This window comes from Nannospalax galili, unplaced genomic scaffold (genome assembly GCF_000622305.1).
Source record: "Nannospalax galili isolate Female #2095 unplaced genomic scaffold, S.galili_v1.0 scaffold342, whole genome shotgun sequence".
NCBI lineage: Eukaryota > Metazoa > Chordata > Mammalia > Rodentia > Spalacidae > Nannospalax > Nannospalax galili.
Genome location: NW_008349359.1, coordinates 2142685 through 2160442, shown reverse-complemented (window position 1 = coordinate 2160442; position 17758 = coordinate 2142685). Strand labels below are relative to the sequence as shown.

Sequence of the window (17758 nt, the reverse complement as noted above, 5' to 3'; positions counted from 1 at the left end):
TTACTAGATCATCCTGGGACTCAGTACATGGAAAAACTTTGGAAGAGTGAGAACAAACTTCATACAAATAAAAATGGAGAGTGCTCATTACAAATAGACCCTCACTGGGTTGACAAGATGATTCAGTGAGTAAAGGCACTTACTGCCAAGTTTGAATACCTGAGTTTGATCTCTAGGACCCACATGGTGGAAGGAGAGAACCAACTTCTGAAAGCTGTCTTTGGACTTCCACAAGCATACTGTGGAATATACAGACACAAAGAAAGTGAGAAAGAGGAAGAGAGAAGGGAGGGAGGGAGGGAGGGACGGAGAAGGGAGGGGGGTAAAAAAAATGGATTCTCATTAAAGGAACTTCTGAAGAATGTACTTCATGAAAAAGGAAAATTATTCTAGAAAGATTGGAAAGCATGTGAAATGCATGAAGTACTGATTAGATTAAGATGCTAATTCCTCATTTTGGAGGTTAGGGAGTCAGGGTAGAGCAAAAGCGCTGCATGGCAGTGGTGTGTTGACAGAGAAACTTAGAGGGCTCTGGGGTTCTTGTGTCATTTGAGAGAAAAACTGATTAGTTTCAGGGTTTGTTACAATGAATAGTATATCAACATTTTTTAGGATAATCTTCAGAAACAATTTGTAACTTTCAAGTTTGTTGAAAGTAAAAAGGAATGAGAGATGAGAGAAAAGCTCACATCCAATTTAAAAGAAGAGTAGGAGAGGAAAAAGGAACATCAGCTTGTTTTCAGAGTTAGTTAAGCAATTTTTTATAGTGCTGGGGACCAAACCCAGGGCCTTGTACATGCTCAGCAAGTTCTTCACCACTGAGCTACAGCCCCAGCCCCCACAAAAGAACATTTCTCTCTCTCTCTCTCTCTCTCTCTCTCTCTCTCTCTCTCTCTTCTCTGTGTGTGTGTGTGTGTGTGTGTGGGTGTATGAGTGTATTGCCTGCATGTATGTAAGTGCACCCATGTTGTGCAATGCCCGTGGAGGTCAGAAGAGGGCATCAGATCCTCCAGAACTGGAGTTACAAATGGTTGTTAGCTGTCCTGTGGGTGCTGGGAATTCAAACTGGGGCCTCTGCAAGACAAGACAGTGCTCTTAACCACTGAGTCATCTCTCCATCCAGTTTTGCTTTTTTGAGAGAGGGTTTCAGATTCAGAGGGATCTGCCTGCCTCTGTCTCCCGAGTGGTAGGATTAAAGATGTATGCCACCACACCAGGCCAAAAAATGAGCACTTTTAAAAAGTTGTTTGTGGGCTGGAGAGATGGCTCAGCCATTAAGAACACTAGCTGTTCTTGCAGAAGACCCGGGTTCGAATCCCAGCACCCACATGGCAGCTAGTAACTGTCCTGTCCATAACTATAGTTCCAGGGGATCCAAAGCCTCTTCTGTCCTCTGAAGGCATTGCACGACATGGGTGCACTTATCCACCTGCAGGCAATACAAGCATACAAATAAAATAAAAATAATAAATAAAATATTAAAAACAAAAAAGTTCATTTATTTTTATTTATATTGGTGCATGTGAGTGTGTGTGCCACTTGCATGCATGTGGAAGTCAGAGGACAATTTTGTGCAGTCAGTTCTCTCCTTTAAAAGCAAAACAAGCTGGGTGTGGTGGCATATACCTTTAATCCCAGTACTTGGGAGGTAGAGGCTGGTGGATCCCTGTGAGTTCAAGGCTAGCCTGGTCTACCTAGTGAGTACCAGGAGTGAGACCCTGTCTCAAAAAAAAAGGAAAGAAAATAAAAGAAAAATAGAAAATATGTAAAGTACAAATAAATACAAATTTTATCAATACTCATAATTTAAGTAGACTAAAATCTCCTGTTAAAAGACAAAGCAAGATGGCTCAGGAGGTAAAGATGCTACCAAGCCTGACACCTGAGTTGGATCCCTGTAACCCACATGGTGGAAAGAAAGAACCAGTGCCTGAAAGTTGTTCTTTGATCTCCACACTTGCACCCGCCCACACACACAATGTATGCTAGTTGCCTTTTTTTCCCCTGTAGCTGAGGACCAAACCCAGGGCCTTGTGCTTACTAGTAAGAGCTTTACAACTGAGCTAAATCCCCAACTCCATACTAAAGAAATGCAAAAACTTACGTAAAATTTTTAAAAGCAAAGGTTTTCAGATTGGATTTTCTTTCATTTTTGGAGACAGGTCTCATATAGCCCACTTTGGCCTCAAATTCAATAGGTAGGCAAGGCTGGCCTTGAATTCTTGATCCTCCTGCCTCCACCTCTGAGTACTGGGATTACATGTTTGCACCATCATACCTGGCTAGAGATTGGAGTTTTTAAAAAAAGTTTTAGATAATTTATAAGAAACTTATCTAAAGCATTATAACACAGAAATGTTGAAAGTGAGTAAGAATATATTTTACAGCCGGGTGTGGTGGCACACACCTTTAGCACCAGCACACGGGAGGCTGAGGCAGGCAGATCTCTGTGAGTTCAAGGTTAGCCTCGTTTACCTAGTGAGTTCCAGGACAGCTGGGACTACAGGGAGATCCTGTGTCAAAAAGGCCAAAAAAAAAAGTATTTTACATAGACACTTGCTCCAAAAGTTTGTGTATCTATATTACTATTTAACAAAATTGATTATATAGCAAAAAAAAAAGCAATGCTTTCTTAGAAAGTTGCTACAAATTCCTAGAAAAATATAAATTAGCACTGGCTCATGAAACAAAAAACAATTTCACACAATCTCATGATTATTAAAGAGATTACATTGGCAGATTTAAAAAATTCCTTTATGGGGCTGGAGAGATGGCTTAGCGGTTAAGAGCACTGACTGCTCTTGCAGAGGACCCAGGTTCGATTCCCAGCATCTACATGGCGGCCACGAACCTTAACTCCAGTTCCAGGGGAATCCAAAGCCCTCTTATGACCTCCGTGGCATTGCATGACACGGGTGCACTCACATACACGCAGGCAATACACTCATACACATAAAATAAAAATAATAAAATATTAGCTTCAGCATCCAGGAGGCAGAGGCAGGCAGATTTCTGTGATTTTGAGGTCAGGCTGGTCTATATAATGAGCTCCAGGCCAGCTAGGGCTACATAGTGAGATCCTGTCTCAAACAAACAAGCAAACAAACAAACTCCCTTAAAGAAAATAGACAAGAGTCTATGAAATGTTTAAGGAACACTTAGCTTCGGTCTCACACAATCTCCAAGAATGGGAGGAAGGACATTCACTACCCATTTAATGAAGCTAGTGTAACTCTGACACAAAAATGGGACAGCACAAGAATGGGAAATAATAGAATAATAGCTTAGCTCACTAATGTTTGTAAATGCAAAAATCTAAAATAAACATTAGCAAACCAAGAATCCATGTGCTAAAAAAAAAAAAAAGACCAGAAAATGAGCAAAATGGGCCAATGAGATGACTCAGCAGGTAAAAGTGCTTGCCACCAAGCCTGATGATCTGAGTTCAATTCCTGGGACCTGTACAGTGGAAGGAGAGAACTGACTTCCACAAGCTGTCATCTGATCTCCACACATAAGCATGTGTATGGACACACACAAACAAATAAATGTAATTAAAATGAAAAATAATATAAAAAGAACAAAAAACAGCAAGTATTTTGTGGGCAGTGAAATAACAGATATTTTTAAAAAGTACACAAATGGGGCTGGTGAAATGGCTCAGTAGGTAAAAGCCTGAATACCTGAGTTGGATCCTCAGAACCCATGTAAAAGTGGAAGGAGAGAACTGACTTCGTAAAGTTGTCCTCTAACCTCTACATGTGTGCCATAGTATTTACACACATATCACAGTATGCACACACACACAGACACACACATACACACACACATACACACACATACAAAAAGGATTCTGTGGCTATTTATAAGGGAATGCATCTGTCAGGGCTGGCTTCCATGGTCAACTTGATACACCTGGAAGAGGGAACCTCGGTTGAGGAATTTCCTTTGTCAGACTGGCCTGTGGGCATGTCTGTGAAGCATTTTCATGATGTGCAAGAGCCTAGCCCACCGTGGGTGGTGCCACCAGTGGGCAGGTGGTTCTAGGTTGTATAAGAAAGAAAGTAGGCTGAGCACAGACTAGAGGAGCAAGTCAGTAAGCAGCACTCCTCCATGGCCTCTGCTTCAATTCCTGCTTCTAGGTTCCTGAGTTCCTGCCTTGACTTCCCTCAAAGATGGACTGTGCCTTGGATGTGCAAAATGAAATAAACCCTTTTCTCTCCATGCTCCTTTGGTCATAGTGTTTTATCACAGCCAAACTAGAACAGCATGTTTTCATAGTTTCTTGGCCGTTTCTGCCCCTGCCCTTCTCATTTTCCACATTATTCTGCAGAGTCAGTTCATCTTATTCACCATGGTGTCTAAAGCCCTGTTCCTGTCATGACCCTCAGGAGAAGCTGCTGTCATTTTTGTCTGTTTGTTTTGAGTCACAATCTCCCTGTAGCTCCAGCTGGCCTAGAACTTACTATGTAGACCAGGCTGGTCCTGATCTCATAGAGATCTGCCTGACTCTGCCTCCTGAGTGCTGGGATTAAAGGCATGTACTACCATGCTGTCTTGAGTTGGTCCTAATGGTTACTTATAGGACTGTCACTTTCCCTAAACTTTGGAGCCTTCCTAGTTTCCCAGCATCCCTGGTTGGTGCTACCACAACTCTGCTGCTGGACTGGACATCTCACTTTGCCTTTCAGCTGCTATCACCACCATTCACTGATTCATTATTCCAACTCTTCCTTCCAGCAACTCTATGAAAGCTGGATTTTTCTTTTTTCTTTCTTTCTTTTTTTTTGGTCTTTTTGAGACAGGGTCAACCACCACACCTGGCTGAAAGCTGGATTTTTCATTTGCTTTTCACAGATGAGAAAACTAGGATTTAGGAATAGTCAGTAACTTGCTTGCAGTCACATGGTTAAGTGGTAGGGCTGGGCATAGCATCTGCTTTTTCTGGTTTTGAGGCCTGTGCTCTGTGTTGCCCATGTTAATGGCAATTGCTGCCTTACTATGAACATTCATGACTTTATGGATGTCACCTCAGAACTGTGGAAGAGAAATTGAAACTTAGAACATTTATCTGCCTTGGTATTAGCAGCAGAACCAGGGTTCCCACTAGGCTCATTCTAAATCTGTCTGAACCACTATTTACAATGCCTGAGTTGTTCTTTGTGGCTAGTACAGTGACACAACTTCTCTTTCAACTGTCTGGCAGAGGGTGACAGTCTAAAGCAGATCACAGGCAGAGACCTCTGGTCAAGCCAACTTCATTTAGAGGATAATTTCCCTGGGAAATGAAACTGGGAAGCTATGACCAGCTCCTGGGCTCTGCACAGACTGGGTTCTGCTGGAGCTCAGCTGTTTCAAATTCTATTCACATCAGCATGGGCTAATTTTGTGCCAGTCCAGGGTTTCTTCTTTTCAGAATTAAGTGATATAGGTCAAGTGACCCAGGCCTGGAAAGTTACACAGTGCTCATTTTCTATACAGTGGGGACCCTGAAGAGCCCATGAGAGTCAGAGGCCTCAGCAGACAGCTCCTTCCTGAAGGACACTGATGTGATGGCCAAGTGTTGGACCTCAGTTGGGAACCAGTGTGTAGGATGACTCCAGACTTTTACAGCTCTGAACAAGTCCACAGATTACCACAAAAGCACCTCAGGTATTGATTTGGGAGTTACCAATGGATTTTAAGTAGATGAATCAAATATAGAATCTGCAAACAATGAGGATTGGCTGCGTAGGGGTCAGCAGCATTAACACACCTGTGCCGGAACTCTACCTCAAGGTACAGTTGAAGAGTTTTGTGACTATTTGATCTAAAACAACCAGTATACTCCTTCACCATCTTCTGGGTCAGAGACAGAGTGTGCTACATTCGCAGGAAAATTCTGGCTAAAAATAAAGGGTTTTCCAACTGTGAAAATCAGGAGTTGTGAGTAACTGAAGGAAAGAAAGAGCTCCTTTGAGCTTGAGCTCCCTCATGTCAGGAGGAACGCTGTCTACTTGAGATGGCTGAAAGCAGTCCTCAGCATTTGGTTCCTAGGCTCTACCAGAAGTGTCTGGTGGCAGTTTTCATACTATATTCCTGACATTCTGGAGTAGGCAATCCCCTGCTAAACATTCTGATGCTGATTATATAACTTGAAGGCCGGATGGAAATGATCTAAGCATCAGCTTCTTTCAGATACAGCACTTTCCACTGGCTGGAGACCCCAAACATCCTTGGAAATTTAAACCTGTCTTCTACCCCCAACTCATAGCCTCTGAGCAGCAGAGCCTCCTCTGCTTCCCCGACCCTAGAGCTCAGTGAGTTCCTGACAGTTTTCCTCTTTGTGCTTTTCTCTCTTTCCACACTGCCTTCTGGACAAGCTGGTATAGGAAACCAGGATGCCAGGCCTAGAGTGAGGTGAGCCTAAAACTTTTAAGTCCAGGCTGCATTCTCTGCTAAAGGAAGGGGTGCTGAAAACAGTGGCTCTGATAATCCCTGTCTTGGAACACTGTGAGACTGGCAGGAGAAAGCTGTCTGGTCATAAGTGCAGGCTCCCTGCTCTGTGGGAAAGCATCTTGGTCAAGAACCCTTAGCTCATCTCCTTGTCCTGAACAAATAACTCAGCTATCCTTAGCTAAGAGATTAGGCCAGGTTAAAGGTTTACTCCTGAGCTAAAAGCTAAAAGTTTATCATGCTTTTAGCTCTAAGAAAGAAAACATTGTAAAAGTTTAAGAATCCTTCTGGCGACAACTAATAGACTAAATGTCCTGTTTCTTTGTACCCTAAATCTTTGTATATGACTGCCATATACCACATGACTGCTAGTTCCTTGGATGCATAAAAACCATCTGAATTTTAAAATAAATCAGCTTGTTGAAAAGACGCAGGTCCCAGGGTCCAAGATTCTGTCGCTGATCAAGTCTCTATGGCCTGAAGTCAGTAGGTTCCCCACTAAGCAAAGCAAACCAAACCCAAGTCCCGGCATGCTGGCTCAGTCCTACCTGTGTAAGTCAAGATGCAGGGCAAGTCTTTGCCCTTTCTAAAAGGTTACTTCCCTCGGGAATTTCACAAGTTCAGTGTTAGGCCAAGGAGAAGACCAGCGGTCAGGGTGTGGGGGTGGGCAGGTGTCTGTCTATTTGTCTCAGGCTTCTCCAACACACCTCCATGACATTCTAACCTTCCTCTTTGCTATAAATAGACCAGCAAACTTTTCTCCTCTTAGAAAACAATCATGTTCAATCCCTGGAGAGAAAGTGCTGTCCTTTTGTTGCCAATTTGTTTGTGTTTGTCTTAAGTCCTTATGTTGTCCAGGCTGGACTCAAACTCAAGAGTTCCAGCAGTCCTCCTGCCTCAGCTTCCTGAGTGAGTTCCTCAGCTTTCATCATGCCTGGTTCAAGTACTATTTCTGTAATTATAAGAATCCTAATTTTTCCTTCTGGGTTTTCCTCTTGAAGAAAGAAGGAGAATGTTTCTGTCATGTTAAGAACTCAGGAAGGACATTTGGCTAAATATGTGTAAAGAATCAGACAAAATTCTGTAAGTGCAACAAGACCCCCAATAAGAGGAGTACGGGGTATTTTTGTTGCTGTTTGTTTTCCTGGTATAACGGCCCTAGACAGAGAAGCTGGTTTTGCCTGGATGCTTATGATCTTGGAAAGGGCAAAGAGATCAGGTCACACAGACAGCAGCAAAAGCCAGCCAAGGATCCACTTTGGTAGAGCAGTAGATTGGGGGTGGCAGATGTGGGGCAGGAAGTGGGCAAGGGGTCTGCTTTGTCTCATTTTTCCATTCTGGGGAGTTTTTCTTCTCACATTTCACATATCCCCTCACATCTCTGAAATTGTAATGCATCATACATCACCAGGTTTCCTTCCATTGCTGGGGAGGGGTCTTGACCCCCTGTGGACACTCTGAGATCGGCAAGTGCTAGCATGAAAATCTCAACTTGGTAAAATGTGGTTGGTGATGAACAACAGCTTGGGAAACTTACCTAAACACCACCTTAGAATCTAATGAAGACATTTCTGGGTGTGAGGATAAGCAATAGGTGACGTGAATGGAGTACTATGGGGCCTCTGTCTGGCTAACGGTTTTTTTCAGGTTTAGGAGTTGGCAGCTAGGAACTGGCTAGGCCAAGGAGAGAAGAACAGGACTGGGTAAGGTTAGGCAGCTGGCAAAGCACAGCTGGATATGGGGTTGCACTGCTGACAGCTGATACCGGGTCAGAAGTGGGGGGTGGTGCATGCCGGCAGAATGTGGGTGAAGCACCCTCCTGGTGTGCTTCCCGGTAGGACATTGTCTCTTTCATATTGCTTAGGCCTGACAGAGGTTTCTATATCCCAGAAAGAGCATGGGAAAACAGATATTTCCCCAAAGGGCTTCATATTTCAGAAAAGTTCTAGAGTCATTTCAGTTTTTAAATTTCACTTCATTTGTGTGACACAGGTGAGTCTTTTGCCCTTTCTGGACCATAATCATGTAAGGTACTTGATAACACACTTCCAAGACCTACTCCAACTCTACCTGTCTCCCAATCCATTTTCTAATTTATGTTAATGAAAGCAAGGAAGTATGCTCTGATCCTAACTACAGGATGACATATGAGCATTTAACCAAGGTGGTTTTGAAAAGTCAGGATCTTTGTGTTGGTGACGGTCATTAGTTGTGTACCTATGGTGCTCAGTGTGTATGCTGGGTCTAAAAAACATGAACAGCCCCTGCTCTCAGCAGGATGGGGAGAGAGGTGAGAAAGTGTGAAGGAGGCAGCATTCGAGCAGTTTTGCAGTAAAACTGAGGAGAAGCCAACCAGTCAAACCCCAGAAAGAGGTCAAGTATGAGCAGCAAAGTGGGTGGATGTTCAGCTCTGCTGGAATGTCAGATTTGAGGGAAGAGGGTGATGGTGAGACTGGTCAGCGGGCATGGGCCTGCTTGAGAACCCTCAGCCAAGTAGCTTGCCTTATCCTGAAGGCAATGGGGAATGGAACAGAGGTGTGATACATCTAAGTATTCTGCAGCAGGGTTGGGTTGGCTCCTCTCTCTTTCTCACCCTCTCTCTTCTTTGGATGAAGCTGGGACTTCACACATGCTAGATGAGTGCTCTACCACTGATGTGCATCATCAGCCCACTGCAGCATTCTCTTCTAAACGATGGCCTTCACGATAGCCTTGCCAAAGAACCCGCAGAGGAGGAAAAGAGTTGTGTAGTACACAGGGCTGTTGGATATTGTAGCCCTGGTTAGTAAATAAAGAAAACCATGGCCAATGAATCACATGGGGCTTCAGACTAAAGTCATTTCTTCGTGGAAGGTTTCTTTCCCCAGACTTGGTTAGCTCTCCTTGCTACTTGATCCCATACCACTCTGAACACTGACTCCTAACAGCCATGCTGCCCCTCAAGACTCTAGACTTCAAGACAATTCTTAGTCATGACTGACTCCTTAGTAACTTTCCATTTCTGAAACCAGCAGATACTCACTAAATATTTCTTTTTCTCTCTCTTTGTGATGATTACCGCCCCCCCCCACCCCTTTTGAGTGCTGGGGATTGAATGCAGAGCCTCAGACAAGCTAAGTGAGAGCTCTACTATTGAACTATAGTCCCAGTCCATGATTATTTCTTGACCAAAATGTTTCTTGTATCAAGAACAAGAGCCATACTGGAGGCATGATTAGAGAAAGGAGCCAGGGGCACACAATTTTCCTTCTAGTGGATCCCTGAAAATGGAACCCTGAGGCTGGAAGAGTACCCTAGACGAGTAGGGTTTCATGCAAGCTCTGTCATGTGCTGGATTAATTTTGCTCTGTGCCTTGACTTTCTCATTTAAGCAGGGAGGTATACAGACAAAAGTAACTGCTAAGATTCTTCTAATTTCAATACTTTTTTTTTTAAAGACAGTGTCTCATGTACAGATAGCCCTGACTAGCCTGGAACTTCCTATGTAGACCAGGCTGGCCTTGAATTTACATTCTGTTTGCCATAATCCCAACATCTTTATGCTTGAAAAAGTAGTCTTTGCCTCTTTCCTCTTTCCCAGGCTTCCATGTTTCAGAAGTCCACAGTCAATGGCAAACTGGAGAACATCGTCATGATTTTAGTCCGAGAAATAGAAGCTGTCTTAAGATATTTAAGCAGACAGCAGGGATCTAGATAGTCTGGTATTGGTCCAGGGAAAGGAATAGTCATTTTATAGGATGAATTAGAGATCTAAGTACTTTCATAAAAAGCAATATTTTTTTCAGAGAGAAGAAGAGCATGAGGGCCAGCCCTGCCTGTCCTCTCTAAGACTGTCCCTCTCCTCCCTTCTTCACACTTACAGACAGAGCCCAGCAGTGCCCCTGCCAGGATCCTTCCCCCAGTGCCATGTGTACAGCTGAGCTGTGGGGAGGTGCTGAGTGGGAGGACTTCTGAGGGCAAAACCCCCAGCCAACTTCAAAACTAGCAAGCTACTCACCGGAGGTCTCTTCCAGACAAACTGGATGGGGAACTTCTGGCTATAAAAGAGAGAGGTCTCATCCGGTGGGAACTCGGGATCCAGATAGAGAACTTTCTTCTCTAGACATTTCTTGTGAAGCTGCTCAAATGTCTTCTCTTTCACACCAATAATAGGAAAATTGCGGCTGATGATAGCTGAATAGATGCCACTTGGCTGTCCCCCTCCAGCCTCGGTGGTCTTGCCTTGGGCTGGGTGGGGAATTGGCCCTGGGGACCTGGGCTCAGCCCCTGTCCTTGGGGCCACAGTCGCACTAATGACAGTTGGCATGGCAGGCGACTTTGGAAGGAAGGAGGTTTTAAAGAAAACAAGATTCAGCTACCTTCAAGGAAAGGAAGCAATTGCAAAGCAGAAGTTGGAGTGATTCTGTTATCTGAGAGAAAAATGTCCACGTCCAATTCAAAGTTTAAAGCCCATCAGAAAGTCAGCTGGCTCACGACCAGCTTAAATAGCTGAGCTGTGATCTCGAAGTGGTAGGTTTTCCTGAGGAAGATTATTATAGGATTTAAGAGCAGGTTCTACCTGGGGGCTCCTTCCAGCAGTGTGCTTGCCAGAGGGAGAGCAAGAAAATGAGGGTTGTGTTTCAGTGGCCTGAGGAAGCTTGAGCCAGGAAAACTAAAAATAGATGTGAAAAGAGATTGTGAGTGTGAAAGCAAGAGAGACTAGAGCAGGGTAAGACAAAGCGGCAGAGGGAGGACCTCGCTAGAGGTATTTCTATGTTGCCAATAAGAGCGTCTGAACCAGGTGAACACTGAAAATCAGCAAAGTGCATTACTGACTAGGCAGTCATGCAGGCTGCTGAAATACCAGCCACCAGATTTATGGAACACAGAATTTTAAAAGCTAACTGCAATCCAAGGTATTGAATTGTGGGGAAATAATATTCTGCACATTGTAGAGTACATGATTTTTGCTTTCTAAAACACTAGAATATCAGAAAAATCATTTAATATTAGATTCAGTATCTTTTCTAGACTGTTCTAGAATCAGTATTCAGTCTAACTGGGTAGAAAAGGTGACTCAGCAGAATCCTCAGTTAAGAAAATCCCTGTCTTGGGGCTGGAGAGATGGCTCAGCAGTTAAGAACACTGGTTGCTCTTTCAGAGGACCTGGGCAGGTTCCCCAGACCCACATGGTGGCTAACAACCATCCATAACTCCAGTTCCAGTGGATCTGACACCCTCTTCTAGCCTCTGTGGGCATTGCATGACATGAGTGTACTTACATGCAGACAAAACACCCCTACACATAAAACAAATATAATAAATAAAAATTAAAAAAATTCCAATCTCTTATTTAATTAGACTATTTCCACTGGACCTAGCCACCACTCTTACCTCTCCCTACCCACAGCATAAACACTATTACAAATCTACTACAAATGTGTGTTTAAGTAGATTATTTATTGACCACTTGGCCATGACATCATTGCATCTAGACAGAAGCTGGAAATGCAGACTGAGCCCATGTTGGTTTCAAGTCCTGGGATGTCATACCTAAGAACTGACTTCAGGGCTCTTAGATGAGAGACAGATGGCTGTGGGAAAGGAGTTGCTGTCCAGTGTCTACCCTTCTGGCTCCCCATGATAGTTGCTCTTTGGGTCAAAACAAGATGCCCACATCTGAAGTCTGAAAGAGCAAGGCTTGTCCCAGTTTGTAGCCTGTGGAGAGCTGAGTGGTCTGATTTTTAGAAAAACTGATATGCCTGACTTCTCCCTGAGTAGCCCAACCCCAGGCAAAAATTATTGAGGTGAAAAGAACATTCTGATTTCAGAACATTTGATTTATTTCAAGTGCTCCTGCTTTCTTGTTTTCTTGTTCCTGGTATTGTGTGTTTAGACTTTATGTAATCACCTGACGGATTCTTGGCTCTCTTGAGAAGGTGGTCTAATCTTGTGAGACTGATGTAATGTCTAGCAAAAACTGTATATAAGATCTACTGGAAATAAACTTGAGGCTGGCAAATAAAGATTTGCAGCCCTCCCGAGACAAGTTTTACTTGTATTCTTTAATCCTCTCTCACTCCCGTTTCAGGTTCTGTTCAGTCATTGCTGGCAGGCACCGTCAGTAGCCATATGAGCAACCTCACAGATCCAAGTTTAGAAGATACAGGTAAAGGTAGGAAATAACAGCTAAAATAGGGAATACAGGGCTGGGAGATGGCTCAGTGGATAAAGCATTTTCTATGCAAGTGTGGGGACCTGAGTTCCAGTCCTCAGAACCCATGTAAAGCTGGGAGCAGTAGCATGTATTTTCCATTCCAGTGCACCTATGCTGAGATGGGAGGCAGAGACAGGACAATCTTTAGACTTTCCAGCCAGCTAGCCTGGCCTATGCAGCAGGAAACACAAAGAAGCTCTGTCTCCAGCCAAGTAGAAGGCAAGGACTGACACCCAAGACTGTCCTCTGACCACACATGTGCTGTGGCATAGGTGCACCTGCATTCACACATACAGACACGTATACACACATATACATATACCATACACAATACACACAAAAAGATATAGGAAATATGACCAGGCTCGCGGTTTTTAAAAATCAATTGTTGTGTGCAGGTGTGTGAGCGTGTGAGTCAAAGCACACATGTGAAGGTCAAAAGAGAAATTGTGGGAGTCAGTTCTCTCCTTCTACTATATGGGTCCCAGGGATTAAACTCAGATCATCAGGCTTGGTGGCAAGTGCCTTTAGCCACTGAGTTATCATATAGGCCCCATGTTCAGCTTTTTTAAAGTGATGTTGGCCAGATTTATCCATGGGAAAGTTACTATTTTTCCTTTCTATTCCTGTAGACTATTTCTAATCTGAGAAACAACTCTGTAGTTCTGAATAAAAAATTCCATTTTGTCAGGCGTGGTGGTGCACACCTGTAGTCTGAGCACTTGGGAGGCAGAGGCAGGCGGATCTCTGTGAGTTCAAGGCCAGCCTGGTCTTCATAGTGAGTTCCAGGACAGCTGGGGCTTACAGGGAGAACCTGCTTCAAAAATACCAAAAAAATTTCCATTTTACAATTGAGGAAATGGGTATCTATAATATTTTTACAGTTAAGTCACAGAAAATTCAGAACGTTAGAGATTATCTATTTTCTTTAACAGATTAGGAAACCAAGGACTAGGGAGGTTTAATGGCAGTGCCAAGATCACTCAGCCATTATACTGTTTAACCCAACTAAACCCAGGCCTCTGGGTGTCCAGTGAGGAAGTGCATGACTAAGACTCCGTTCATGTGAATTAGGCATAAGATCTGTGGATCCTTGCATATGAACAGGCCTCACACACCCCTTGCTCTGACTGGAGAAGCATCTAATACCATCAGCCAGGTTGGAAACAACTGTCAAGAAGCAACTGTTATTTCAGGGGATGGAGGGGAGGGGCTTGCTGTGGTCATAAAATGAGCAGATCTGGTAAGGTATGTCAGTGTTTCCAGTTCCTATTTATGTCCCCCAGAATGCTGGCTACAAGTCCTCTGAGGCTAATATAGTAGTCTGCTTCCAGTGTTACTGCTGGCTTCCTACCTCCCCCACCTCACCCCGCTGAGAGACACTGTAATCTAGAGTTTCCTCTGGAATTATACCAGGGCATTCAGAGGGCTTGGTAAATGAAAATCTTGAAAGCAGAGTGGAATGTTTAGTATTGTCATAGGAATCTCAGCATCAGAAGGCTTTCAGACAGGGTGGGAACTTTCATTTAAAAATCATACAGCTTCACATGCTTGTGAGTTTGGACCACGTTTCTGCTGCCTCCCGTTATGATTCCATGTTGTCTGTCAAAAGGGACGTAGAAAAATGAAAGGAGCTGCTGTGGTGGCGCATACTTGCAATCCCAGCACTCAGGCTGAAGTAGGAGGATCCCAAGTTCCAGGCTAACCTAGTGAGAGTCTTGGAAAAATAAAGAAGGGATTCTGTACACATAACAAATTCCATTGTGTTTTCCCTCAACCAGAGGGAATTATTTTATATAATAAAAGCAACAACCTCAAAATTAGGAAAATATCATATAATCAAAATATCATCACATTTCCCCAATAATATCCATTATAAGTCCAGAACCCATCCCAGGATCACAAACATATGGTCATGTCTCTTTAATCTTGTTCAGCCTGGAACAGGTCCTTAGACCTGTTGTGTGTGTGTGTTTATGTCTGGCGTACGTGTGTGTGTGTGTGTGTGTGTGTGTGTGTGTGTGTGTGTGTGTAGCTTTTATGTTTTAAAGAATTTATGATATTCTTTAAACGAGTTTATTGCATTATAACTTTTACTCAGGTGAAATAATTCAGTAAACATTTTATCAAAAACATTTCTAGGGCTAGCGAGATGGTTCAGTGGGTAATAGTGCTTGCCACCAAGGCTGGTGACCCACGTTTGCTCCATGGGCCCCACATGGTGGATGGAGAGAACTGGCTCCCTCAAAGTGTCCTTTGACTTCTACATACAAGTGGTGTCACACCACCACCAAATAATAAATAAGAGTAATATTTAAATTTTTTCCATGTTTATACATTTATTTATTTATTTTTGAGATAGGGTCTCATTGTATAGCCCTGACCTGCCTTGAACTTACTTTGTAGACTAGGTTGGCCTTGAACTTCCAGAGATCCACCTGCCTCCGCCTCCTTGAGTACTGGGATTAAAGGTGTGCACCATCACGTCAGGCCAAGATTATTATTTAAATAGTTACAATATTCCCCTGCACTGGAGTGCTGTTAAAAGCCATTTGATTTATTTCCAGTTTCTGTTTGTTCTTTGTTTTGTTTTGTTTTCTGTTGTTGTTTATGGGACAGGGTCTCACTATACAGCCTAGGCTGGCCTTGAGTTTATGATCCTCCAGCCTCAATCTCCCAAGTGATTTATACCTGGCTTATTTCTAGTTCCCAGTTTTCCACAGTATAAACTATATTGTAGTTACTAGCTCTTGAGTATTTATGTCGTTTATCTGAACTGGAATTTATGGGTAAGAGTATGCAAACTTGGGGCTGGAGAGATGGCCCAGTGGCTACTCTTGCAGAGGACTGGGGTTCTAATTCTAGCACCCACAAGGCAGTTAACAACTGTCTGTAACTCCAGTTCCAGGGGATCCTATGCCCTCTTCTGTCCTTCATGGGCACTGCATGACATGGGTGCACTTATACACATTAAAAAAAAAGAGTACGCAAACTTAAAATTTTGATATTACCAAAGATAGGGGTGCATGTATAATTCTACTATGATGCACAAGAGGGCCTGCTCCCCACACCCACATCAGAAGCAGACATTTTCACTCTATTCAATCTTGGCCATTCAGGCAGAACTAAAATCATTTATATGATTAGTAGTTAGGCAGAACATCCCTCATATGCTTACTTTGTGTGTTTTAATTTCTTTTATATTTACCCTGGCCCATTTTTTTCTGTCAAGTCAATTCGTGGCATTTAAGTCTTGAAAGAAAGGCATGCTGTGTGTTCATTTTGGAGCTCTTAGAATTCCCATTGAAAAAGTTCAGATTTCTCACATGAAATCTGTTATAGGTCGGAGTGCTCAAAAAAATCACTAGCACCACTTAGAAAAGTAGCAAGGTAAATGTTTATTATTTTGACCGGCTGGGCTGTCTATCTCAGGAGCAGAAGCAGCCCTGATCATTCAGAGTTTTAGAAATACTATTCACACAGGACACTTGTGAACCAATCAGGTTTGTACAACATAGCAGAACTTTGAATCTATCAGTCAACAAGCAATCATACAGACAAGTGATACAGTCATATAACTTGGCAATCAACTTTGTAATTTTAAAATTAGTCAACGTCCTAGCCATGACAAGTATAGTAAGAAAGCTGAAATCAGCAGTTACCGGGTAGTCATACGATAATAGGGTGGGCTTATACTGTGTGTCAGGGTGACCTAAAAAAGCAAGCGAGTTACAGAAGCAAAAACAAGCAGTTAGCCAGAAGTAAAATGTCTGAGATTAGCATGTTCCACTGGTTTGTGATTGAGCTATTTCTTAGAATTCAAGGCTGTTGTCTCTTTTTAAATATTTCCCATAAGTGAAAAGAGGTTACTGTTAAAATAGCTATTCTGAGCAAGATGGAGTAACTTAGGTTAAGTTGCTAATATAGTTCAAAATTCAGTTTCCTATAGAAACTGTAGGTCAACTGGTTACACAAGGCTTTCTGATATACAGCCTTGGAAACAGGAGGCAAATAAAGTGTGAGAAACAGTAGGAGCAGACAGCATTTAAAAGCACTAAGATGAAACTTCCCCCCAGTTGTCTGTAAAGACTGCAATAGAGATTTGGGTCAGAACCGAGCAATTCTTCACTACCTTACTCCACTAGTTCATGTTTTTTTATTCCTCCAAAAAGAACTGATTTTTATTATTTTGTGTGACTGATGTGTATGTGTGCAATCCATGTTCTTGTGAGGGTGATGAATGTGTGCAATGGCATAGATGTAGGTCAGAAGACAACCTTGGGTGCTGATCCTCACCTTCCATCTGGTTTGAGACAGGGTGTCTCTTGTTTGCTGTTGCCTTTGCCAGGTCAGCTGGCCTGAGAGCCTCCAGGGAATCCTCTCTGCTTCCTGGCTTGCTGTAGGAACACTGGGATTACAGGTGTGGGCTATATAGAGAGTAAAGCTGAAATTTCAACCAATGTAATACGTGTCCACAAGGACATGAATAATATTTATAGAATTTGGGAAGAGCCTATATCAGAAAAATTAGAAACAAATATGCTCAGTCCTCACATTTTAATAAATCTCCTAGTTAACCAATCACAGCTGGCAGTTATGACTAAAAAAAAATAAAAGTCAGGAGCCATGAAGTCTCTCAGGTAGGTCGCGTACCGGTCAAGAATTCCAACTCGCCGATAAGTAAGTTTTATGGCCGAGACATCTGGCTTGCCCATAAGTAAGTTTTATGGCCGAGACATCTGGCTTACTGATAAGTAAGTTTCATGGCCGAGACATCTCCAACTCACTGATAAATAAGTTTTATGGTTGAGACATCTGGCTTAGTGATAAGTAAGCTCCCCGCTCTCCCTGTAGCATTTTGTAATAGTTTAAACTAACCAATAACCACGCTTCTGCTTCTGTAAACTGCTTCTGCCCTATAAAGACCCCAAACCCCAGACCTGGGGCGCGCTTCTCCCTTTGTCAGGAGTTGTGCCCACAGGTACCTGTGTAAAATAAAAGCCTCTTGCTATTGCAACTCGAGGGCTCGACTTGTCCTTTGTGGTTTCAATTTTACATTTGGAGGTCCCAGCGAGATCAGAGAGTCGAAACTACTGAGAAAATTACTGTCCCTCCGGGGAGGTAAGT

The 17758-nt window shown here is 43.1% G+C and overlaps 1 protein-coding gene across 3 annotated transcripts in view; it reads right to left on the bottom strand.

Annotated features, from left to right (window-relative positions):
* Capn3 (calpain 3) overlaps positions 1–11045 on the bottom strand; it is a 57008-nt gene extending 45963 nt beyond the window's left edge. For all 3 annotated transcript variants that reach the window (XM_008846821.2, XM_008846820.2, XM_008846822.2), the window contains exon 1: positions 10433–11045. In XM_008846821.2, coding sequence (XP_008845043.1) covers positions 10433–10741 — 309 coding nt within the window. In that variant the 5' untranslated portion in view covers positions 10742–11045. The remainder of the gene's footprint in view (positions 1–10432) is intronic.
* Positions 11046–17758: the final 6713 nt, after the last annotated feature.